The 26,737-nt window shown below is 38.3% G+C and overlaps 1 protein-coding gene across 1 annotated transcript; it reads left to right on the forward strand.

Annotated features, from left to right (window-relative positions):
* Positions 1-26,608, forward strand: SDAD1 (SDA1 domain containing 1). Its single transcript, XM_042936167.1, has 22 exons — positions 1-226; positions 1,898-2,002; positions 2,508-2,606; positions 5,251-5,361; positions 6,965-7,036; positions 7,116-7,216; positions 8,878-8,935; positions 9,550-9,624; positions 11,001-11,102; positions 11,659-11,728; positions 12,350-12,453; positions 14,451-14,508; positions 15,590-15,648; positions 16,246-16,322; positions 16,493-16,590; positions 16,892-16,968; positions 17,429-17,555; positions 18,827-18,921; positions 19,057-19,247; positions 19,357-19,441; positions 21,205-21,366; positions 25,209-26,608. Exons 1-22 carry the CDS (start codon positions 137-139, stop codon positions 25,254-25,256), a joined length of 2,064 nt encoding a protein of 687 aa, XP_042792101.1. The 5' UTR covers positions 1-136; the 3' UTR covers positions 25,257-26,608.
* The last annotated feature ends 129 nt before the right edge of the window (positions 26,609-26,737 follow it).

Consider the following 26,737-nt stretch of genomic DNA (forward strand, 5'->3'; position numbering starts at 1 on the left):
GCCTACCGAGTGTCCCATGTGCTATTTCCGGTCGTACTCGGAAGCAGGATTCCCACCTGTAGCTGATTCGGTTGGTGGTGGCAGGCGGTGTGAGGTTTCTTAACACTGCTCCTGGCGGATCCAGTCAGTAGCCAGCATGTCTAACAGAAACAATAACAAGCTGCCCAGCAACTTGCCGCAGTTACAGAATCTGATCAAGCGGGATCCGCCGGCCTACATCGAGGAGGTGGGAGTGCGACGCGGCGCCGCTACAGACCGGGGTGTGACTGGTTTAGACAGTAGCAGGGGGAAGGAGTGGAGTGGAGCTGGGATCCTGGTTCGCCCAAAGTTCTCCTGCTAGGTACAGGAGTCCCTCGGGAGGAAAGAAAAGGGGTTTATCTCCCAACCTCACAGAGGTGGAGAGACAGATAGCCCCGCCCCCCAACCTCCAACTTCCATGCAGATTTATCAGCCTTTCCTTTCAGAAACCCCTAAATTGAGGAAGTCTGTAACACTTGATGAATTGTATGTTAGAATGCCTTGGGTCGAACATCTGTTTCTGAGAGCCGGAAATGGACCTCCAGACATAGGATTCAAAGCTGGCAGTGGGGACAGTTAAGTGCAGAAAAGGGTACTGGTCTGGAGGGATGCCAGTGCTCTCGAAGTAGCACCGAGGAGCAGAGAGGACACCTACTGGCTCAGCAATGCTGGGCGGAAGGAAACGAGGTAGCAGTGTGTTAGGAGAGAAACAGGTTTCAAGAGAGCATCAGAATGACTGGGCTACTTTAAAAAATATAATGCCCTGACCCCACCGAAGAGTTCTTGGTCTGGGGACTAGAGGGGAATAAGGGATGTCCTGGGAGCCTTGTATAATTGTGGTGACTGATGAACAGAAAGGGTGTAATGATATTAGTTCTCATCATCTTAAGGCATATATTAGTGGCTGAGCCACGGGTAGGAAGGGGGGAGAAGTGAGATAAAGATCTTAGCAGCACACCGAGTTCTGGGGCTCTTTCCATACTCCTGTCACAACGGCGGTATGGAGTCAAGAGAGTAGGGTCTTATCTGAAGCATGGAGGGGCGGTAGTTCCTTTTCTTGATCCCTGCTCTTGGAGAAAGCTGGGGACCTAAGAGTTTTGTTTGGGGAAATCAAGAGTTATGTTTTTTGACCATGCTAGGTTTAAGATGTCTATTAGAGATCGAGACAACAGATGTCAGGCAGTTGGAGTTATGGATTTGGAGTTCACTGGACCAGTAAGGACTGCTAATATAAAGAAATATTCATAGTGTCGCTCTCATACACTCACAATTTAAAGCTATGGTCTAGGAATGATGAGTAGATGTAGGGCATGGAACTGAGGCCTGGTAAGTTCCAACATTAGATTGTGTTGTTGTTAGAATTAAACATAATTAAATGAGAAGATGCACATAATGACTTTGGCATATTACAATTGCTGAGTAAGTGGAAGCTATTATCATTATTTTTGTGCCTTAAAAGAAGATGGTAATTTTGACGGCAGAGTTGTATACTTGTGATATAATTTACACTTTCTGACCCAATATTTTTCTGCTGCTGCGAGTGCTCATATGCACAGAAAATGTAGTAAGGGTCATTTGGATAATAAATGGCAGAATAGATCCAGAATCTGAGTTTTTGACTCTTGCTTTAATGTTCTTTACACCATACCACCTAAATTTCTAATGATAAGGGAAAGGGTCTTTAGAAAAATTTGATGTATCAGTTTTTTTGGAATCTTATTTTGAAGAGTGCAGATAAGGAAAAGATGTTTCTGGACACCTTTGCCATGTCTTTTTCTCCGTGCCACTATCAGAGATGTCTTAGTACTAAGTAATTTCTCATTTTTTACTGAAAAAGTCATATAATAGGAGGTGACTAACTTATATCTTATTTTCCTAGTTTCTACAGCAGTATAATCACTACAAATCCAATGTGGAGATTTTCAAATTACAACCAAATAAACCCAGCAAAGAACTGGCAGAGCTGGTGATGTTTATGGCACAGGTAAGATAATAATTTCTGAAAACAAATAATAATAATTCTGAAAACAAACAATTTCTAGAACAAAGACCAGTTGTTTCACAGTTTGCAGAATATCTTTCCAGTAGTACCCAACCTTATTCCATTCAGGAATGGAAACTTAATGTAAAAAAATATTTTTTTGTTTCCGTTTCTTACAAATGTTATTTTCTTCCTGAGTTGAATTAGAAGATTTCACTAGAGCTTTTTGCAGAACCAACCAAAGCAAAACTTTCAGACTGTTTTTTTTTTTTTTCAAATTCATCATAAGAGCAGATTTTAAACAACATCACACATATTTTACTAATACTGCAAGAACAATGAAAGAGGTCAGAGAGATTAGCATGTAGAATAAAAAAGAAATGATTTGGAACTAGCTACTTCTATGAAACATAGCCTTTTACTCTCCTTTTTCAGAACATCATAAATATGTGCATATGAATTGTAGGAGAGAAAAAGAAACTTCAGAAGAGCCTTTGCTTTGTTACAGATTGGTCACTGCTATCCAGAACATTTAAGTAACTTTCCTCAAGAGCTGAAAGATCTTCTTTCCTACAATCACACTGTCTTGGATCCAGATCTTCGAATGGTGGGTCTAGTATTTGGATTTGATAAATTGTGTTGTTTATATGTGCATGTATTATGTGTTTAAATGAGAACAGCCTCAGCTAAACATCTTAAAACATAAATCAGAATGTGTCACAAATTCCTTAAAATCTTTCTGTGGCTTCTCATTTATACTTAGAGTAAAACTCAAACTTATTAACATGGCCTATAAGTCCCTACATGATCTGCTTCTTGCCAGTGTTTTTGACCTCGTCTCCTGTAGCAGAATGCTGCTCTCCTCTCTGTGATCTTTCTGTTCTTCCAGCATGCTAACCCTGCCAGGAAGCTCTTTTACCTCTTCTGAATACGTGGTTCATTCCTTCTAGTCATTCAAATCTCAAATGCATTAAGAGCCCTAATTTAGTTTACGGTTTTGATTCACTTATTTTTTAATTTGAAGAGTTTGAGTAAAATTCAGTTCCAACTGGGCAATGCCAAGCTGGAATTGATTAGGAGCACTCCCGTAATGCTGAATTTAATAAATTTATTCATTAACTGGCCAGTTGGAGCATTCAACCCATTGTCACTGTAGTGGTTGTTATTGTGTCCTGGCTGAGATCCCCCTTACCAGCCTAGTGCTCCCATTTCCGTCACTGGTGGTGAATGTTGGCTGCTGATGGCCCCCAGCTGCCCTCTCTCTGGTGTCTTGTCTTCAGCTAAATGAGAGCCCTAGCACCTGGGATGTTGCCCTCCCAGCCTACAGGTTGTACCTGACTAACCCAGAGATACAAAAGCCTGGCTCTTCCCTCAACGTGGGTCCAACTTCATGTTGCAATTTGTGCTCCAGGACTTCTCTGTGATTGGACTAAAGCTGGTCTCCAGCCAAGGACATATCCTTCCTCAGCTTTTCTTTTCTCTGCCCTGTCCTGCTTCCTTTACTTCCCTTCTAGAAAAGAGCATAGCCTGGACAAATCACTGCAATGAATCTGGCTCTGCTGCTAGGGAACTCAGCCTAAGGCATTTTCAGATTTCATACATCTGCTTTTCAGATACCTCTACAGCAGGTAGAACTTAACACAAATATTATGATCACAAAACATATTAATATCCTTTGCCAAAACTTGTACAATGCTAAGTCTAGAGATTCAGCTTTGTTTCTTACTCTTACATTTTCCCAGGATTTTTCTAATTCTACCATTTTTATAATTCTTTAGGATTTTATTAATTTGATTAGGCCCAACAGAAAAAGAATACCATCTCAGACAAGTCAAGGTTTCAGGCTCTGGGTTGCAAACTGAATGACTCTCACTTGGGATGTGGGACCTGGCAGCACAGCCCAAGAGACTTCAAACTCAAACTATTAGTCAAAAGACTTTTACTTATGTCATGAAACTTTTCGAGTCCCTATAGATCATACAGATTTGAGATTTTGAGTATAGAGACCTAGTGTCTTTCCAAGTACTATAATTAGATTTTCTTTAAGTTTTGTGTGTCTAACAGTACCAACTAAACTGGTCTGCAGGCGTTGTTAAATAAGTAATGTGTGCATGTTTCTTTGTCATTTCTTATGATGATTAATAGGCTTAAAAAATAATAGAGATTTCCTTTGCTAAGACACAAAGGATTGAGTCTGTGTAATTAGCATTCCTCTTTAAAGGAATCATTTGGAACAAACTGGTGGATCCTCATTTTAATTGGTGATGGTGATAACCACCAGTCCTTATCAATTACTGGACTTACTACCTAGTGTGTTTGTTTCTTCCCCAGGACTTTTTGAGTCATTCCCAAGTTTTTGTTCACTCTTTCCTGCTTACACAGCTAGAACTGACTGTGTTTCTTAATGGAAGAAACAAAATATCTATGTATATTAACTTTCACTTAATAAAATCAGTAAAATGATTTTTTTATCTTTCTTTGACACTGTAACCTTTTTATGCCTTTTGTTCATTTCTTTTTTTAAGCCTTAATTATTTTTAGTCCAAATTGTTATCACCTGGCCAGTGGGAGCTTCTCAGTCCTTTTACCAAAGCCCCTGATATTTTTGAAAGCATCCTTACATTCTGGCAGAAATAGTTCCAAACCCCTTTTTACTGCTTTTCCTGCCCCAAGACTTGGAATCAACAATTCTCCAAGGATTACTCGTTCCATTAATGGAGAACAGTTGGTAGAAACCAAACCTTGGGCGATAAGGGTACTCGTGAAAGTCGGTGGTAAGCAGCCGTGCTGCAGGTACTGTTGGGCAATTCTTGGTACTAATGATACTTCCAAGGAACGCCTTGTAAGGTCACAAACCAGGTTGATGATTCCAGATTATTCTGTTCTTGTTACCACACCTTTCTTACTTCTGTGCATTCATTGATCACGTAGGGGTTTGTCATATCTTGACACTTCCTTAAGTAGCCCTCCGTCAGTCACTGTGTATCAGTTATATTACCCTGTTTTACTTTCTTCATGACACGTATCATTATCTGAGATACAACTGTTTAGGTGCTTCCTTGCTTGTCTGTCCCACTCCCAGTGTAAGGTGCACGAGGGCAAAGACTGTACTATTGACTGTACTATTCTGATGCCCAAAATGGTGCCTAGTTAGTAGAAGATATCACACTTTCTTGGGATATATGTACTCCATTTTCTCATTTTAATTTCATCATCATTATTTTATAGTATGTTTTCTTTTCCTTACTTAGACATTTTGCAAAGCTTTAATCTTGCTGAGAAACAAGAATCTCATCAATCCATCAAGTTTGCTAGAACTCTTCTTTGAACTTCTGCGTTGCCATGATAAGCTTCTGCGAAAGGTAAAGGGCAAAATTGCTTCCCCCGCCTTATATCTCCACATTTTCCCTTGCCGTAACATTAAACTTGTAGAGTGAATTCTTGGTATAGTTAATAATTTTAATAGGAAAAAAATTGATGCTTGTTTGCATACAATATGGTGGTAATAGCTAACATTTAATGAGTGCTTGCTTTTTGCCAGCTACCATTCAGAGCTTCTTATATATTTGTTTACTTACAAAATGAGAGAAGGTTCATTATTACTGTTATTTTACAGATGAAAAGGCTAACGCACAAAGAGAGAGTAACATCCTAGAATCATGGGACATGTTAGTGGGGAAGCAGGAGTATAAACCCAGGCAATATGGCTCCAGAACCCAAGCCTTTTCCCACTGTACTATACTGACTAACTAAATCAGAGCATGGACTGGACACTCATAGCTGTAACAACCCCCAACGGATCTCCCAAAACACTACTTTTTTTTGTTATAAATATTTCCCCATGACTAGTGTTTGCTTGTATAAGCCAGCCTAGAAGCTGAAGGTTTGTGAAAGAAATTTACGAAAGAAAAATTTAAGTTTACGTTTTATTAACTGGAGGGCCCCTTAGGTGACTCAGTAGGTCGAGCAAATGACTCTTGATTTCGGCTCAGGTCACGATCCCAGGCGCACGCTGAGCCCTGTGGCGCACTCTGCACTGGGCTTGGAGCCTGCTTAAGATTCTGTCTCTACCTCTGCCCCTCTCTCCTGGTTGTGCTCTTTGCTCTCTCAAATAAATAAATTTTTTCCAAGTGTCGGTGATATTTGTATTGCCAGTATCATCTTGCATGCATTAGGGGCTAAGTAAGTGGAGCAACTTTCCTTTTTTTAAGTAACAATTTTATTGTGATATAATTCACGTACGATTCATCTATTGAAAGTGTACAGTTCAATGGTTTTTAGTATATTGGCAGAGTTTGCAACCATCACACAATCAGTTTTAGAATATTTTTATCCCCCCTCAAAAAGAAACACTCCTCCCATTAGCAGTAGCTTCCCATTTCCTCATCTCTGTCAGGCCTAGGCAGCCACCAGTCTACTTTCGGTCTCTACAGATTTACCTACTCCGGGTATTTCATATGAATGGAATCACACAATATTGTAGTGTATGTGTATGGCTTCTTTCACTCAGCATAATGCTTTCAAGGTTCATCTGTGCTGTTGCATTTATCGGTACTTCATTCCTTTTTGTTACCAAATTTATTCCATTATGTGAGTATACCACATTCTGTTTGTCCATTCATCAGTTAATGGACTATTGGGTTGTTTCCACTTTTTGGTTATTGTGGATGCTGCTGCTGTGAGTATTTGTGTGGACATAGGTGTGGAAATATATTTTCATTTTTTCTTGGATATGTAACTAGGAGTGTAATTGTTGGGTTATATGGTAACTCCATGTTTACTTTTCAGGGCAACTTTCTTTTACATTTTAGCTGTTGCTTTTTGTTTTGTTTATGGTGTCTTGTTAGAGAATGAAAAGTGAATAAAATTAAACTTTCCCCTACATTTGTACTTTTTTCTGAATTACTCATGGGCAAGACTAGAAACGTTGGTTAACGTGTATGTGTTTTTGTTTCTTTTCCTCAGACTTTATACACACATATTGTCACTGATATCAAGAATATAAATGCAAAACACAAGAACAATAAAGTGAACATGGTAAGTACCCTTTTGTTTCCCATGTTTGCAGCATTGTACCAGCAGTGTATTGAGTCTTCCTTCTCCTCATTTTCTTTAGGTGTTGCAGAATTTCATGTATACCATGTTAAGAGATAGCAATGCAACTGCAGCCAAGATATCTTTGGATGTGATGATTGAACTCTACAGAAGAAACATCTGGTAATATATACGTAATTGTCTCTTGAGAAATAGACTCATATTCATTTAGAATTACTACAGAGCACATACACAAATATTTTTCTTGATCTTGAGCTCTTTAATATATCTGTCATAAATTAAGTTGGAAATAAAAATATAGAGCAATCCAAATAACTAGTAACATTGGCTGCCATTTCTTGAGCACCTATATCTCATGTTACCTTGTTCAACCTTTAGAATAACATAATTCAGCTTATCTGGAATTATCCCCATTTTATAGGTAACAAAACTAAAGTTCATAGAGTTTAAACTTAGTAGCTAGCCAAGGACAGAGCTGAAATTAAAACCTGGATATCGGGGGTACCTGGGTGGCTCAGTTAAGTGTCTGACTTTTGATTTCTGCTCAGGTCATGATCTCATGGTTTGTGAGATCAAACCCCATGTTGGGCCCTGCACTGACAGCACAGAGCCTGCTTGGGATTCTCGCTCTCCCTCTCTCTGCCCCTTCCCCCTACTCACTCACTTGCTCTCTCTCACACAAAATAAATAAACATTAAAAAAAAAAAAAACTTGGATGTCAGACTCTCAAATCTGTGCTATTTCTACTCTGCCACTCTGAAAATTTTTAAGTCACTTTATCCTCTGTATGAAATACCATGTTCCGTAAACTTTGGTTTATTGATACATTGCTCCTGATTCATGTTTTTTGCTTTTCTTATTTGCTAATTTTTATTTTACTATAAAAGTAATATTCATTGCAACAAAAAAAAATTGGAGAAGCTAGAAAGGTTTTTTTTTTAATTTTTTGATAGTTTCACCACCCAGAGATGATCACCGTTAACAGTTTATGATACTGTCTCCTGTCTTTTCTTTAATGTGAATTTTTAAATATGGTTGGAATTTTGCTACACTAATAAGTTTCTATTCATTTTTTTTTTTAATTTTTTTAAATGTTTTCATTTTATTTCTTAGAGTGCAAGCAGGGGAGAGGCAGAGAGCGGGAAAGACACAGAATCTGAAGCAGGCTTCAGGCTCTGAGCTGTCAGCACAGAGCCTGACGTGGGGCTCGAACTTATGAACCATGAGATCATGACCTGAGCCGAAGTTGGACACTTAACCGACTGAGCCACCAAAGCGCCCCTGTATTCATTTTTTAATTTCACTTATCTTAAATAGGTTCCTATGTCATTAAAAATTCTTCAAAAAAAAAATCTATCTTAAAAATGGCTGCATAATTTTCTGACAGAAGACTGGGCTAAAGTTTAAATGTTCACCTGTGGTTGACTATTTAGCATTTAGCAATCTATGACTTTTTTTTTTCTCCCTTTGTAACCCATGACTATTTAAACTGTGGATTCTAACCTGTCAGAAATATATTTTATTGTTTAGGGGCACCTGAGTGGCTCAGTTATGCATCCAGCTCTTAATTTTGTCCAGGTCATGATCCCAGGGTCACGGGATTGAACCCATCATTCTCTGGGTTGAGCGTGGACCCTGGCTTAAGATTCTCCCTCTCTTCCCCTCTGTCCCTGTCCCACTTACGTGCGTTTGCACACATGATCTATCTCTCTCTCAAAAACAAAAGAAAGAAATATATATTGTTTATTTTGTGCCATTGTCAATGCTATGAAATGCAGTAGAATGAAAATTCACTTTGAAAACCTTCATTTGTCTTACCCCAGGAATGATGCCAAAACTGTCAATGTGATAACAACCGCGTGTTTCTCTAAGGTCACTAAGGTATGTGTCTGTAGTCATTTCCAGATGGAAAGTGGAGGAGATGGCTGTGTGGGGAAGAGGTAGCGTAGGGCATGCAGTTCGTGCTTAGTAATGCTCTTTGTGCTTGGGCTGCTTCCCTGGTTCATCTGTCCTTTAGAGGCGGCAAATAAAGTTAGGAGTTCTTTAAATGCTTTGTACTAAATGATGCCTTAGTGTTTATTTTGTTTCATCCTATAATTCTTGACTGTTCTTTTGTTGGGCCAAAGCACAGCTGAAAGAAATTTAAGAATATGTTAGACTTTCTGTTAGAAGGGCTACAATGTCACTTTTTTGGTGGTGGGGGGTGGGTTGGTGGCTGGATATAGAAATAAATTCTTGGCAATCTACTTGAAAGATAACAACTATGTAGAGCCTGGATGTTTTTATCTAAAGATTTTTTAAAATTATATATATTTTTAGGACAAATAGCATTATTAAAACATTGTTTTAATTGAGAAAAATGAGCCCATATCCCACCAGTCTGATTTTGTTCCTTCAGATCCTAGTTCTGTGCATGAATAATGTGTAAACAAAAGTATTTATTCTTTGTTGTAAGCTGGGGTGAGTCACTGACTTTTGCTCTGATTGGTCTTTAGATATTAGTTGCTGCTTTGACATTTTTCCTTGGGAAAGATGAAGAGGAGAAACAGGACAGCGACTCAGAGTCTGAGGTTATACGTTCAACAGTAGATGCTTTCTTAGGTTTACAGTCTATCAGATTTCATTTTTGCTTTCAGTACAGATTGTAAAATCCATGACTGCTCAAGTTAGAAAGAAACTTACATGTCGCCTTTATCTTTTATTGTGTTCTGCCATGCTGAGATTTTATCGTTTAGAATTTGTCACTTACATTCACTAAGATTGGCTAAAGAACTAATAAAAGTTAGACTCATTCAGCCTTGTTCTTAGTTCCAAAGCTAACCTTTATCTTACTATATAAACTTAGAATGGAAATTGCTGCCAGCATATTTTTTGAGATTATGTCAACATTATAGAGAATTCAGAGAAGGAGAGGAATAATATCATGGCATCTTTAAAAAGCAAAATCAAGATTTATGATGTCGTGAAATTTTTTTATTAAAAAATATTTTTTAGGGGTGCCTGAGTGGTGTAGTCGGTTAAGTGTCCAACTCTTGATTTTTGCTCAGATCGTGATCTCACGGTTCGTGAGTTCCAGCCCCACATTGGGCTCTGCATTAACAGAGTGGAGGCTGCTTAAGATTCTCTCTCTCCCTCTCTGTCCCTCCCTCACTTGGTTGCACACTCACTCGCTCTCTAAAAATGAATAAATAAACTTAATATTTTTTTATTAAAATCAAAAAGGAGAAATTCTAAGAAAAAATACCCTTTCCCATTTTAGCATTTTGGTAATAAGAATACTGGAATTTATAATAAGATCTTTTAATTCATTTAATTATTTTATTAAGTAATGTATGAACAATATATTCTTATTGTAAAAGATTTCAGATATTCTAGATACAATAAAAGTTTTCTTAACCTTGTCTTATTTCCACTTCCTAGTTCCATCTTCACAGATAACCATCCTGTTTCCTGTGTATTTATATACAGATGTGTGTGTATTGTCTTATGTATATATTAGGTCTTTGAAATATACATAAATAACATATATATTACTCTGCAACTGCTTTCTTTGTGTCATATATATAGATATACTGATGCATTTAGATCTTCTAAGTACATACAGATCTACCTCATTGTTTTAACCTTCACATATTTCAGAATATGAATGTATTATAGCTTAAGCATTTTCCTCATGATATTATTTCCAATTTCTTTCAATTAAAAACAAAGTTGTATTCTATACTTTGATAAAATTGAAAGCAAAATATAAAAGCAAAAATAAGTGTTGCAGTGAAAATCTTTGTATGTACCTGTTTGTACACATGAGCAGATACTTTTTATTGAATTTTAAGTCATGCTCATTTTTTATAGTGGTTGCAGAGCATAAGTACACAGAAGTCTTTGAAAGGTTTACCATTTGCTTCTGTGCAGATTTTCCTTGTTTACAAAGTAGTCTCTTCTTCAGGATGAAGGACCAACAGCAAGAGACCTGCTAGTGCAATATGCCACAGGGAAAAAAAGTTCCAAAAACAAGAAAAGGTTGGAAAAGGCTATGAAAGTGCTCAAGGTGAGACTCATACCTGGAAAATGTGGTAGGAGTGATTAGACTATAGAATATGGGGTTTTTAATGGAAGCTGTTAAGAATTTGAAACGAAGAAATAGCATTTCTGAAAGACTTAGAAATGTGTGATGAATTTTTAAGTACTAGTTTTTTAGGTGACTAAATGTTTTCAACTCTAGCAAAATCTATACCTTGAATAAATTAATTTGCTTAAATTCACTTTTCACTTGTCCTAAGCAAGATGACCTATATTAGGGTATTTTTGCTAAACTTACCCTCTCAGGAGAGTACACAAATAAAATACATTTTAAATTTTGTTATATTTGGTTATTCTGAAAACTCATTAATTTGGCCCTTCTGTGTTTTTTTGTTTATATTTCTAAATTCCTTTAAGTCTTAACAGGTGCTATTTGCTGGAACATTCCTGAGGTTTAATGTTAAAAGATAAAAACCACCTTTTGTTCTAGTTGAAAGAAAGGTTTTTGGAACAGATTTGTTGTGGGTTCCCCGCCCCCAATAGTCTGATGTAATGTAAATGTTTTTCCTCTCACTTTATTGCAGAAACAAAAAAAGAAGAAAAAACCAGAGGTGTTTAACTTTTCAGCTATTCATTTGATTCATGATCCCCAAGGTATTATAATTATGACTTCCCAAGTTCCTTTTTGGCCTTATCTCTGCCTGTTACCAGGGAATATAAGATCCCTGGCACTTACTAGACAATCAGTAATTGTTTAGTTGTTACTGGTTGGATATAGCCAATGTGGAAGAATAGCTCTTTGCTTCATGTCTTTAACAACAACATAGCGCTAGGACATTGTACTTGACTAAATGAAAAATTGATAGTCTTTTGTTGGTGCAGATTCTGATTTAGTAGGTCTAGGGTGGGGCCTGAGATTCTGTGTTTCTAGCAAGCTACCAGGTGGACCCACTACTGCTGGTCTGCAGACCACGCTTTGGGAGGCACGCTCTAGCGAACTGTTAAGTGGAGCTCCAAACAGTCATTCAAGATGTTGATGCTAAAATTTGGGGGACTTAAGACTTGACTTTGAGCACCATTGACAGTATATTCACCTGTGTGTGAATCTCTTCACCTTCCGTCATACTGCTGTTCTTACCATCCTGGTTTAGCAGAGTGTTCTCAGGTTCAACTGTACCAGTCACTGATCTAACCGCTACCTTTCTCTACACCTGTTAGACAATGTTGTATAGACTGTGGACTTACAGTGGACTTCTCTGACACTCTCCTTTCCAGATTTTGCAGAAAAACTACTAAAGCAGCTAGAGAGCTCTAAGGAGAGGTTTGAGGTGAAAATGATGCTCATGAACCTCATCTCCAGATTGGTGGGAATTCACGAGGTTTGCATTCCATTATGTTTCTCATTTTGGTGAATATTAGAAGTAGAATCATTCATGGTAAAAGGAAAGCCATTAAGGTAGAACTGTGGCTTACTTTTATCTCTTAAAACCACTTAAACCCATATAATTTACAGAAGAATAAAATCTTTCACTCTGAAAGTAGCTGTTTTTATCATTTTGTTTTCTTATCAGTAAGTACGGATGTTAAATTGTACATATATTCAGTTTATGGACAGACTGTTTTGTGTTCTGTGTTTCTACTATTTGTTTTGCATATACATTTTTCTGAGCCAACGTAAACTGGATATTTTTATTGATTATTACTACATTTAGCAGTTTGTTTACCTCTTTATAGCTTTCCTGACTTTCAGACCACTCTGGTAAGGAGGTTGTCATGTTTGCAGAGTTGAATTCTCTTGTCATTTATTTCATACTGAATTAAATTACAGGAGCTCCTTGGTGGTATTGTGTGTGTGGATCTATACACACACACACACACACACATACATACACACACACATACACATATATATTGTGTGTATAGATCTATACACACACACATACACACATTTATACATATGCACACATATATGTGTACGCACACACATTTTATATACACACACACACACACACACACACATACATACATATGGTATACACATGGAAACTTCACACATACTCATAGACTGCTGTTGTAGAAAAGGAGAGATTTCCAAAAAGTTAGACCACTGAAGAAATGGCCATTGAGGTTGTTGCCTATCATTTTGCTCTTGAGATGTACTGCTCTCTACATCATGGGATGTGTTACTTTCTTCAAAAAGTTTTTTTTTTTTTTAAGGAAAAAAAAGTAAAACAGGTTTACTGAAAATCTAGCAGTGTCGACATACATTGTTAAAGATGAAAGTACCCATGAATGAAAGCACTTGTTCCCTTTTCCTAAGACTTAACATTTTAGTGAATAGAATGCTTTTTCTCCATGAGCTATAGTCCAACAGCAGGATTACCAGGTCAATTTATGTTATGTTTGTGCAGAAATTTCCTGTCAGACCTGAATTTGAGCTTGATCGGAAAGCAGAAGTGATGTGTAACTTAAGCATGGTTTGATAGAAATGATAACTAGAGTTTCACAACTGACTGTAATTGAGCGTCCATTTTTATATTGAACGTAAATCTTCCTTGTTACTTGTCCAGTCTTGGTTTTGCTCTGTGGCTAAATAGAAAAAATTAATTAATTTATTCTGATATGATGAACTTTGAGAAAGAGCAGTCCATCTCCATAGTTTCTCTTCCTGAAGTTCAAGATTACAGCTGGTTTGGTGAACATTTTTTCATATATTTAAATATCAAATCACTATGTTGTACACCTGAAACTAATATAATATTGCTTGTGAACTGTACTGCTGTTTTTTAAAAAAAGAATACAGTTGCTTTAATAACTAGATCCTGTCACTTTTATTTAGGTAGACTCCAGAGTGCTAGTGCTTTCTCCCTAAAATATAGATCTCAGTAATTCCTCCAGTGTTACTGGACTGGTGTCTGGTAATAAAATGAGAACTGTAGGGTTTGGGTGATGAAATTATACCAGGAGCTATTCAGATTTGAATTACTATTTTATCCCTTACTTTGAAGCCTTAATATCATTGCTTTTCCTTCTGGTAATCCTCTTTATCTTTGAAGACTTAAAAAAAATTCGTTCTGCAGCCACACCAGTTTTAAAAGTAGAAGAATTTTACATTGGGTTGACTTTTCCCCTCCTCTGGTTTATTCTGCATATACTTTCTTCTTTCTTGATATAATGAGGATAGCAGCATAGGCTCCCTTTCCTTGGGTAATACAGCACGTCAAATCGTCTTGGGGCATGAATGCTTGTTGAGAAAAATCAAAAGTAAAAAATGATCCCCAGTTAGTTGAATGTGATGATAAAATTGTGTTAGGGAGAAATGAAACTCTACAGCTGCAGTTACGTAAATATTAAAGTCAGTGCATTCTTTCTGCAGCTTTTTCTCTTCAACTTCTATCCATTTGTGCAAAGATTTCTGCAGCCCCACCAAAGAGGTAAGCCTCCCACTTGCCATTTTCCTTTGGTGGCCTTGGGTTAGAGTAGCCATCCCAGTCTTTTGTTCTGGAATTATTAAAGAATTAGGAGTGTGTTTCAGAGAAGGAGAGAGAAACCCCTATGTTTTCTTTCCCACAATCTGCTGTGGGTTCATTGTTCTCATCAACTTAATAAAGTTATTTTTGGAAAACAAAAAACTGGATTCTTAAAGCAAGTCTTTTTGTAATACCATGAATACTCAGGTAGAAAATTGTGAGAAAAGAAATCTGACCTTCTACTGTAACTTTGTAACAGATATCAGGATTTTATCTTATTGTTATCATTGCCCTCCTATATTTGCACATAAAAACAACATAAGAGCAGGAAAGAAGAGATGGTTGTTTTGCCTTTAAACTTAAACCAAGATAAGAAGGAAGCCAGCATTTGTTGAACATCTAACCTGAGCCAAGCTCAGTGCCGTGCTACGCACTGTGCAAAGTGCTTTACATACAGCATCTCATCAGATCCTCACTTCAATCCTGCAAGGTATAGAAATAAAAAAGACCAGGCAAATACATGGCAAATTAGGATTCATCTCACTTCTTTCTTTTGCCTAATTTATACTGCCTGCGCCTTTCAAAGAGAGTGTGTGTATGTATTTATGTTCGTAGTCATTCATTCATTTAGTGATTTCTAATCTGGGCACTGAGTTAGACACTCAGAATTTCACAGTGAGCATGAAAGAGTGCCCTCACCTTTGTAGAGCTTGCATTCTGGAGGGAGATCCAGAGAGTACTATGTGTCCAGTGTCCAAGTGAAGATAAGTCTTTTGAGTAAAAAGAAAGCAGAGTTAAGATAATAGGGAGCACTGGGGTAGATTCTAATTAGATTATGTCTGGAAAGACATTTTGATAAGGCAGCAGTTGGGCAAGGACCTGACGGAAGTGAAAGAGTAAGCCGTGCAGACACCTGAGGGTTGGGCGTTCCAGCTAGATTTAGCAGTAGCATTAAGGGCCAGAATATGCTTCCCATGTTTGCTCTTAGTCCTGAGAGGCAGAGCAATAAACTGACTATGATCTTTCTGATCTCTTACATTTTTAGAGGTAACAAAGATTCTTCTGTTTGCTGCCCAAGCATCTCATCACTTAGTACCCCCAGAGGTGAGAACTCTTAAACCTTATTTCTGTCTGCATAGCAGTGCCACTATTAAGTATATCATGGTGGCTATTCCCACAGAGATTACTGCTCCCCTGTGTCACTTTTCTTCAAAGTGAGAAGAAGAGACACTAACTCTTAAGGAGATAAATACAGAAGTTTAGTTATAGAAACTGAAAAAAAATTTTTACTATAGAAGAGCAAAGTTTGTTTTAGAGAAGTTGTTGAGAATTCTGACTTTAATTGCCAAATCTTGGGAGATCAAGAGTTACCAATAAATTTATAGTGAATATTTTTCAAAGCTGATCATTCCTTTCTTTGATAAAAATAGCATTGAATTGTCCTGGGTCAAAACAATTTTTTAAATCCATATTGGAAAATAATATTGAAGGGGAGCAAAATTTAATCTGAGGATAACCAAGAAGCCTGAAACCCAACGTACTTTTATCTGTCTTCCTCAGTCTTGATTCCTTCCTACTCCCAAAATGAAGATGGAAGACTGGTTTTTCACTGTGAATCGTCTGTTGTCCCTTAATCCTCAAGTGTTTGAGTTGGTGGAGACATTTTATCAGCTCTCATCTTTCCTTTTTTTCCCAATTCAGATCATTCAGTCATTGCTCATGACTGTGGCCAACAATTTTGTCACCGACAAGAACTCTGGGGAGGTCATGACAGTAGGGTATGTAGAACGTGCCTGCAGGAAGTGGGTATGTTTTCAATGTACGGTTGGCCCTAGAAGCCCTATAAAACCCAACTTCTGTACCTTTGATTTGGTCTTTTTTAGGAAACCTTAGACTGACCCATCTGTGATTGCTGTTTGGGTTTTTTAAATTCATTTTCCTTTTCTAGAATCAATGCTATAAAAGAGATAACAGCTCGATGTCCTCTAGCCATGACTGAAGAACTTCTCCAAGACCTGGCTCAGTATAAAACACACAAAGATAAGAGTAAGTTGCATGTTATTCTCTGTAGATCAAATATCGAGTGACTCTTTTTTCTCAGTAGCCTCTTTGCTCTGGAGTTTTCTTTTTTAAAAAATGATTATTTATTTTTGAGAGAGCACATGCTCTCACATGTGAGTGGGGGAGGGTAGAGAGAGGGAGAGAGAATCTCAAGCAGGCTCTGCACTGACATAGGACTCAATCTGTGAGTCACGAGATCATGACCTAAGCTGAAATCAAGAGTCGGATGCTTAACCGACTGAGCCACTGCGCTCTGGAGTTTCTAATTAAAGGTGTTATTTTACAGATGTGATGATGTCTGCTAGAACTTTGATTCAGCTCTTCCGAACACTGAATCCTCAGATGTTGCAAAAGAAATTCCGGGTAGGTGAAATATGCATATGTCGATCTAAAGGTCAGGGTCTTAGAAGGGGAGAATAATTTCCTACAGGATGAGTTTTAGTGTTTGTGATGCTTCGGCTATGAGTATTGGTTAATTGTATTCTTTAAGCTCAGAATACAATTGATTGAATACCATTGTCTTAAATATTTTGTAGTTGGTATGTGCTCTTTGATGCTGACTCTTTTTTTAAATATATATTTATAAGTTTATTTATTTATTTTGAGAGAGACCGTGTATGTGTAGAAGGGCAGAGAGAGAGAGAGAGAGAGAGAGAGAGAGAAGCCCAAGCAGGCCCTGTGCAGTCAGTGCAGAACCCAACTTGGAACCCAATCTGACAACCGTGAGATCATGACCTGAGCGGAAATTAAGAGACACTTAAATGATTAAGCCACCTGAGTGCCCTTCTAAGAACCTTATTAAAAACAATTTCCTTTCCTTTAGGGTAAGCCTACAGAGGCCTCCATAGAAGCAAGAGTGCAAGAATATGGAGAATTAGATGCTAAAGATTACATTCCAGGAGCAGAAGTTCTAGAAGTTGAAAAAGAAGAGAATGCTGAAAACGATGAAGGTTCATTTTCATTTTACCATTTTCCAGGATAAAATCACTCCTGTACTGTATTGACCTTGAAATCTTTATGTTGATTGAACACTCATTCAGCAGATATTTATTGAGCAAGAACTATGTGCTAAGCACTGTTACAAGCATTGGGGATCAAAGGGCATCCATCGTTCCTGCACTTAGGAAACTTACATTATAGTGTAGATGTCTGTTCATATCCTCCAGGGAAGCTGCTCCTTATCAAGATCATGCAGGGCACTTGGGAACGATAATGGCTTTTGGGTTTTTGCCTAGAAAAAAATAATGAAGGCTAGTCATAAACAGTCCTCCAAGACTCCTTGGTAAAGAACGCTTGGTGAACTTTTTGAAGAATACTTAATTTCCAGAGTTAGTGTTTATTACCTTGGTTGCTAGAGTTCCATCTTCTTCCTGTTAGTTCATTTGTTACATTAACAAAACTTTTTAAAGCGTTACTTGGGAGCTAGCCACTGTCAATATGAAGAAGAATGATATGGTTCCTGCTCTTGAAGGCTTTTCATAAATAGCTCTGCATGAGCAAAGCCCTGAAGTATTTAGGAAACTGTTATTAATGTAGGATACAGGGTGGGATATAGCAAGATACCAGACTAGACATAGAATTGGGGTCTTATCGGGTGTGGTTGTATATATGCTATACCAAAGAGCTGAGACACTCTAATGGGGAACAACTGAAAAATTGCAAGTGTCTGTGATTTTGAAAGCTTACTGTGACTCCATTAAGAACTAATATCTCTTCATTGAGGTATCTACCAGGTTCCTTCACATCCAGAGTCTATGACTTCAGTTGTCTGAATGATTGTTGCTCACTAGTTTCTAAAAACATGTATAAATATGCTTAGATGAGTTGTCAGATACTTGCTGTGTGGCCAAGATAAATGTACAGGTGCAATTTTGATGGACATGGGTTGGTGGAAAGATCATGGACTCTACAGTTAGACATGATTTTCATTTCATCGTAGACTGTGTTTTCTAGCAGTGTGGCTCGGGGCAGGTAACTTGTATGGTCTGTTCCTCTTCTGTTGAGTTGTGAGAGGTAAATGATTATAAGATTTTAGCTCATGGTAGATCATGGTCAATGTTTATTATGCATTCCATAAAGTAATTAAATTGATGTGGCTTATTTAACAATAAATATTGCTTGATTCTTGGTCAGTAGAACTCCACTGACTTTGATTACCTTACTTTTGCTTGATTTATTTCAACTCCCCCTGAGTACTAACAGTGTGCTGCTTCTCACACAGATGGGTGGGAGACCACCAGTCTCAGTGAGGAGGCAGATGCCGATGGTGAGTGGGTTGATGTGCACCACTCTTCTGATGAAGAACAGCAAGAAATCGTAAGTCCTAAAATTACCTTGTGCAAGTACATCACTTGGATGTTTATTAACACCTGATTCATGGTGGGCCTTGTTGGGGTTCTAAGCTCTCACTTGAGCTAGTAGCTCTTTAAACCTTTGTTGTGTGTTTTCAAGTCCAAGAAGCTCAACAGCATGCCCATGGATGAGCGGAGAGCCAAAGCTGCGGCCGTTAGCACTAGCCGAGTTTTAACTCAGGAAGACTTCCAGAAAATCCGCATGGCCCAAATGAGGAAAGAACTTGACGCTGCACCAGGGAAGGCCCAAAAGAGGAAACACATTGAAATAGATAGTGATGAGGAGCCCAGGTAAAACGACACATACACCAAGTCTTCTTCAGTCAGCTCATGTGACGATGAAAGTGTTAGGGAAAGGAGTTCCACCCTTGTTTCATATTGTATTTGTTCTTCACCTCAGGGGTGAGTTACTTTCTCTTCGGGACATTGAACGCCTTCATAAAAAACCAAAGTCTGACAAGGAGACAAGACTAGCAACGGCAATGGTAAGTGAGGCATATCATTCCCTTCAAACAAAAAGCAAATAAGCTGAAAAATTAAATAAAGTGAATAGCCACAGAACGGCAGTGTTTTATTTTGATGTTTTAAATAAAGGTATAATTAACGTAGAGTAAAATGCACAGATATTTGGTGTTCTGTTAGATGAGTTTTAACAACTAGATAACCATGTAACCACCATCAAAAACAAGATGTAGAATACAGAAAGGCAATAGTACGTGTTCTGGTATCTGGGAGGCATACAAGCTATTAGGAAAGCAGGGGAATGTTTAATAGTCACTAATGAAAAGCCTCCGGCAAGTGCTGTGGCTATGATGGCACATTTCCAACATTTCCTACTGCCTACTATTTCCGCTTTCTTTTCTATACATTTGTTTTAGGCACCATCCCATACTGGTTCCACGTCACCCTGTGCATTCATCCCATTTGTACTGAAACCTGATTAGATAAGTTTAAAAATGCATGTTCTGAATAGACACTTCTCTAAAGAAGACATCCGGATGGCCAACAGGCACATGAAAAGATGCTCAACGTCGCTCCTTATCAGGGAAATACAAATCAAAACCACACTCAGATATCACCTCACACCAGTCAGAGTGGCCAAAATGAACAAATCAGGAGACTATAGATGCTGGAGAGGATGTGGAGAAACGGGAACCCTATTGCACTGTTGGTGGGAATGCAAATTAGTGCAGCCACTCTGGAAAACAGTGTGGAGGTTCCTCAGAAAATTAAAAATCGACCTACCCTATGACCCAGCAATAGCACTGCTAGGAATTTACCCAAGGGATACAGGAGTACTGATGCATAGGGGCACTTGTACTCCAGTGTTTATAGCAGCACTCTCAGCAATAGCCAAATTATGGAAAGAGCCTAAATGTCCACCAACTGATGAATGGATAAAGAAATTGTGGTTTATATACACAATGGAGTACTACGTGGCAATGAGAAAGAATGAAATATGGCCCTTTGTAGCAACGTGGATGGAACTGGAGAGTGTGATGCTAAGTGAAGTAAGCCATACAGAGAAAGACAGATACCTTATGTTTTCACTCTTATGTGGATCCTGAGAAACTTAACAGAAACCCATGGGGGAGGGGAAGGAAAAAAAAAAAAAAAGAGGTTAGAGTGGGAGAGAGCCAAAGCATAAGAAAGAGACTGTTAAAAACTGAGAACAAACTGAGGGTTGATGGGGGGGTGGGAGGGAGGGGAGGGTGGGTGATGGGTATTGAGGAGGGCACCTTTTGGGATGAGCACTGGGTGTTGTATGGAAACCAATTTGACAATAAATTTCATATATTGGAAAAAAAATAAACATTAAAAAATATTTTTTAAATGTTATTTATAAAAAAACAAAATACAACTTTTTAACTGAAAAAAAAAAAAAAATCCATGTTCTTTCTTCCCCACCTTTTCGTATTCTATCCCTCCTTCCTGAAATGCTCTACCCTTCCCCTCCTTTCTCCCACCATGAATGCCTTGATCCTATAATAAACAGTTTACCCGTCTCCCTTTCTAGGAAGCTTCTCTGACCTGACCAGCTGAATTATGACCTTTTCTTCTACTGAGCTTCCCTTGCCCCATTACAATATATGATGGTCATTTCTCCCCTGGACTGAGTCACTGGAGAGCAAGGACTGAGTTACATCAATCTTTTTTGTCCTTGGCACCCAGGAGAGTGCCTGGCACGGAGGAGACACATATGGGGATTAGATAACTCTTGAAGTGTTTTTTTTGTGTATGCTAATAGGCTGGGAAGACAGATCGAAAAGAATTTGTGAGGAAGAAAACCAAAATGAACCCATTTTCTAGTTCCACAAATAAAGAGAAGAAAAAACAGAAGAACTTCATGATGATGCGATATAGCCATAATGTCCGGTCAAAGAACAAGCGTTCCTTCCGAGAAAAGCAGGTGAGTTCAACTTGAAGCTTGATTGGTTAGAATACTGTTGTCATTTTAACACTTCTTTACTCAAAACAGAATTGTGCCTTTTAGGACCTTGTGTTAGGATTAATGGGGAGCATTATTAGAGAACATGGAGAGGTGACAAGTCGTCAGGGCATGTAAATCCTACACCTCACTTGGCTGAGATTCAGCTGTGTGACCAAAGGAGAGTCTGTTTTCCTCCTCTGTAACTGCAGGAGTGGAAGCTAGATGGCCCATAAGATCATCCCTATGCTAAAATTCTTGACATTGCATCTGTGAAACATAATATCAAGATCCTTCCTAATGTGCCCTTTTGCAAAACTTTTGTTTACAGGTTTTGGGGATTTCATTTTATCCATTTGTGGTCTTTTATATGTAGTCCTGTGTGACTCAGTTGCCTTGCTTATTTTATTTGCTATAATAAAACAAATTCATGTTTTCGTCTCTTTCTCTACGGAGGGTGTACCAGAGTATATTTAAAATATATTCTGAAGGATCACCAGGAAATCAAGTTAGGACGAAACAAGTGTTCCTAAGTTGCTAGCCAAAGATGAGCATGCCAGACCGACATGTTAATGGGCAGCTTTCCAGGGCAGTGTTTCATTTGTGCGGCCACCCAGGCAGTAGCAACTGAATTAAGGTGCCATTTAAAATCTACCTATCTGCTTATTTAATCTTTCTAGTTCTAAACTATGTCCAACAACATCATGTAAATAACAAAGTGCCAGCATTTTGAATAGAGGTTGTTGAAATCAAGGTGAAAAGAAAGGTGCAGTTTCAGATTATAAATACCTGAATTTTGCCAATTCAATTTAAATTCATGGTTGAATTGATTCAGTCCATTAGCTTATCCTTCAGCAGACCTTTGTAAGATTTGAGGGCCGAGGAAATAGAATCACTGAGTTGCACCATGGTTTGTTCCTTCTTTCATTATGCAGTTTTTGTGACCTTGCTACATTTTGTGACAGTGTTCCCCTGCTTCTTACTTCCTCTGTTGTTTTACTGAGCCTTTTTTGGCATGATTTGGAAGCCTTGATTTGGAAGCCTTGTTTTGTTCCTTGCCAGCACCTCTTGAGTCATGAAGCTCCTCTCTCAAAGACTAAAGAATTTTTTATTTAAGAGTTCATTGGACATATGCACTTGTTGGTTCAAGAATGTTTTTTCCTTGTTCTCCCATTTTCTTGCCATTTGGAACCGAAAATTAATCTGAATTTCTGTTTATGTGTCCTTGCTCTATATTTTTTTCAAGGTCTCTCTGTTATAAAACTTAACTCTAGGTTCCTAATTTTCTTATTCTCTCCTTCAGTCTAGACCAGCACTGCCCAATAGAAACTCAATACAGACCACATGTATAATTTTAAAATAAAAAAGTAAAAAGAAAAAGGTGAAATTAATTTTAGTAATAGATCTTATTTAACCTAATATATCTGAAATAGTATCATTTCAGTATGTAATCAATATAAAAATTATGAGTGAGATACTATACCTTCTTGTTTTTGAACTAATTGATATCCAGTGTGTGTCTTACACTTGTGGCACATCTCAGTTTGGACTGGCTATTTTTCAAATGTCCAAAAGCCACATGCAGTTAGGGGTTACTGTATTGGGCAGTGCAACTTCAGAGCATCTCCAAAACTGACCTGTGACCCTAAAATAGAAAAGCTCAGTTCAGTTTACCTTTTGTGTGTGTTTTTTTTTTACTCACACAGAACACTTCTGACATTTATGGTCACCAAATATGTGGTGATTTTTTTCCCCCACACAAGCAGTTCTCTGCAGTACTGGCTAGTTTCCTACAATTTAACTCAATTCTGACATTGTTTTCCTAGAAATAGTGTCAGATCCCACAGGTTAAGGGCTCAGCCCCATGAGACTATACTCACCACCTCCCCAAGTGTTCCTCCCCCACCTCGTGCATGCATACATGCATACATGCACACACTTCAGAAACCAGTCTCAAGCCCAGTGTTTCTGACTAGTCACCTCCTCCTTGGGTTTGATTAATTTGCTACAGCTGCTTTCAGGACTCAGGAAAACCGTTACTTAAGTTTACCAGTTTATTAAAGTATATGATAAAGGATACAGATGAATAGCCAGATGAAGAGATACATAGGGCAGGGTCTGGGAGGGCCCCAAATGCAGAAGCTTCTGTCCCTGTGGAGTTGGGGTACATCTCCCTCCTGGTGTGAATGTGTTCACCAGCCTGAAAGCTGTCAGAACCTCACACTACAGGGTTTTTTTTTTGAAGGCTTCACCACATAGGTATGATTGATTATTCATTCTGTACCTAGCCTCTTTCTCTTCTCTGGAGAAGTTTGTATGTTGGGGGGGCAGGGATTGCTGAAAATGCCAAGGTATTTTTTTTTTTTTTAATGTTTATTTATTTTTGAAAGAAGACAGAGCATTACTGGGAAAGGGGCAGAGAGAGAGGGAGACACAGAATCCAAGGAGGCTCCAGGCTCTGAGCTGTCAGCACAGAGCCCGATGCGGGACTCGAACTCACGAAACTACAAGACCATGACCCAAGCTGCAGTTGGCTGCTTACCTGACTGAGCCACCTAGGAGCCCTGAAAATTCCAAGTTTCTAATCATGGCTTGGTCTTTCTTGGACCAGCCCCCATCCAGGAGCCCACCTAGTTGCCTCATTAGAACAAAAGATGCTCCTAGGGCTCTTATCACTTAGGAATTTACAGGGGTTTGGGGAGCTGTGTGTCAGGGAGAGGGTCAAAAACAAATATTAAAACGAGATGCTCTTATCACTTAGGAAATTACCAAAGTTTGAGGAGCTCTATGCCAGGAACGAGGGGCAGAGACCAATATGTATATTCTATTATCTTACACATTCAAGCTTCCTCTGGGAACGGAGCATCACATTTCATACCCCTTCTGTCCCTTGGTGATATTTTATTCTAAATAAAGGGATCTTACATGGCTTGAAAGTGTACATGAGGTCTTCCTGTAAATTTTTAGAATATTCTCATAGAATATGTAAAAAAGAGGTGAGAATAGAAAAGGCAGGTGAAACACATGGCAGAGAAAGAGGGGAGGATGGATCTTCCAGCGAAGCCTTAGGAAAGGTAAAGGAAGAGGAGGGAGAATATACTTTTCAAATGATGGCATTTGAAGGGAGAAGGAAACTGAGATACGTGTGAGAATAGCGAGTAGCCTGTGCTTTATTACGAAGTTTAATGAGCAGAATTAATTCCGTGTAACCTTGGGTTACAACAACATCATTAGCTAATGTACAGTTCTTACTGTAGAGCTTTCCATTTTTTAACTCTGTTACTCAGTGTGCAACAATATGAGCAGGTACTGTGATCTTATATTTTATATTTTACAGATGAGACTATAAGACAGATGAGTCTGAGAAATACCTCCTCAGCCATGAAAGTTAGGCTAAAATGAACTTGTTAATTTTTCTACCTTCAGTATCTGTCCTCGATCTCTTCTATCTACAAAGACATTCCAAGACCCAGATATAAATAAAGGCAAGGAGTCAATACCTTAAAATCATAAAATCCAAAAAGCTTGAACATTTAAGATGTAGAGTAACTTCCACCCCCCAAACATGCTTTAATAAAGCAAACAAACAAAAACACATACCTTGTTGAAATTCAAAAGACATCTTAAAAATTTCTAGGAACCAAAGAATAGTGCTTGAGAGTTCGTGAAATAGTATGTATCACACACCCAAGACACACACACACTTAATCATCTCAGGAGGATTTGTTGACCGGAGTCCATTGTTGTACATCTCCATATAACCAAATTAGTATAATGGGGTACCCAAGAGTTCCCATGTTTAGATATTTTTTCTTATGTTACAGCTGGCATTACGAGATGCACTTTTGAAAAAGAGAAAAAGAATGAAGTAACCTCCAAGCAAGTTTTCCATTCCAAGAAAAATGCTACATTTGTATCGTTATTTTGAAAATTAATCAAGAATGATTGTTTACATTAAAAAGTCCCAAAGTACTGTATTGTGAAAAACACAGTAAACTTGGTAGCAACTTGGCATTATTGTTTTGGAGATGGGGAATGGTGGGAATGTTTGAAATGTAAACAGTAGTGGTGGTGGTGTAAACTCATTTCCATTTGGCATTCATGCAAAAAAAAAAATGTTTTGTGCCTACTAATTGTCATTGTAGATATAAAAATGAATGAGCCATAACCCCTCACAGAAGGCATTCACAGCCTATTTGGGACATAGGAGGGGGCCGATGTGTGTTGTATGTGTATTTATAGTGCAGTGTAAATAGTTCTCTAGTAGAGATAGGTCCCTGCTTCTCTGGGGTCATAGAGGACTCTGCAGGGCATGGGAGTTACATTTTCTCTTAAAACAGGACAATGTTACAAGAGTAAGAGATTCTTACTTGTATATAGGCTTACCTGCTGAAAACAGGTCCTTGCTGTACAGATTTTATGTAGACAATTTAGCTCTTTTAGTCCATCCAAAAAACTGTAAGTATTTTTTTGAATGCCAGGTATAGGCTTTTTGGTTAAGACCTCGCTTTTTAAATTGCCTTAAGTCTAAATAGTAATCTTGGAGTGTTTTTTTAGTTTGTCATTTGAGCCGCCACAGAGGAAAAAGAAATCAGATTGGTTTCTTTAGCCTGCCATCATGCTGTAATATTTTCAGCCTACTGTGCTTTGTCTCAGCAAAAGGTTCCTAATGTCAGATAGGTTCCGTTGTGTGTGTTGAGTGCTGTGTTGGTCTCCCTTCCCTGGGCATGTTTGAGTAGATTGCAGGGGACACAGAGCCCTGGTCAGTCTCTCTCTGCAAGTTGTTGCATTTGGAAATAGTTTGGTGCCTTTGCCTCAGATTTCTTAGATAGGAAGATGTGGTAGATGAGAAAATTGTTCTATGTTACTTTAGAATAAAAGACAATTTTCTGCCCACCCAGAATTAGAAAGTAGCTTCTAAAACCACTTCTCTTGTTCACTTTCTGAGTTCACTTTTGGTTTTATTTGGAAGAAATTCCGTGACCTTCCCCAAAGATGCCCCAGGTCACTGGAGATAGTTGTGAAAATCTTGAAGTTTAATGATCAAATTGTACTGGCCTGGTGAGAGGGGCTCTCAGAGTCAACTTTGGCAGCTTCAGTGTTTGACAGGAAGTGTCCAGTCCAAATTTGAATATATCAGACCTGAAACTGCTCTCTTTCTCACTTTCTTTTTCTCTTTCTCTTTCTTTCTTTCTCTTTTTTTCTATCTCTAACTCTCCTTCCTTCCTCCTTTCCTTCCTTCCTCCCTCCCTTCCATCCTTCCTTCCTTCCTTCCTTCCTTCCTTCCTTCCTTCCTTCCTTCCTTCTTTTTCTTTGCACTTTTGAACTGGGTGTCTCCTCATGTGTCTAGCTC

This window comes from Panthera leo, chromosome B1 (genome assembly GCF_018350215.1).
Source record: "Panthera leo isolate Ple1 chromosome B1, P.leo_Ple1_pat1.1, whole genome shotgun sequence".
Lineage (NCBI taxonomy): Eukaryota > Metazoa > Chordata > Mammalia > Carnivora > Felidae > Panthera > Panthera leo.

Coding starts and splice junctions, on each gene's coding strand:
- SDAD1 (XM_042936167.1), top strand. CDS start 137: ATGTCTAACAGAAACAATAACAAGCTGCCCAGCAACTTGCCGCAGTTA. Junction 2,003..2,507: donor TGGTGATGTTTATGGCACAG/GTAAGATAATAA, acceptor GCTTTGTTACAG/ATTGGTCACTGCTATCCAGA. Junction 7,037..7,115: donor AGAACAATAAAGTGAACATG/GTAAGTACCCTT, acceptor CATTTTCTTTAG/GTGTTGCAGAATTTCATGTA.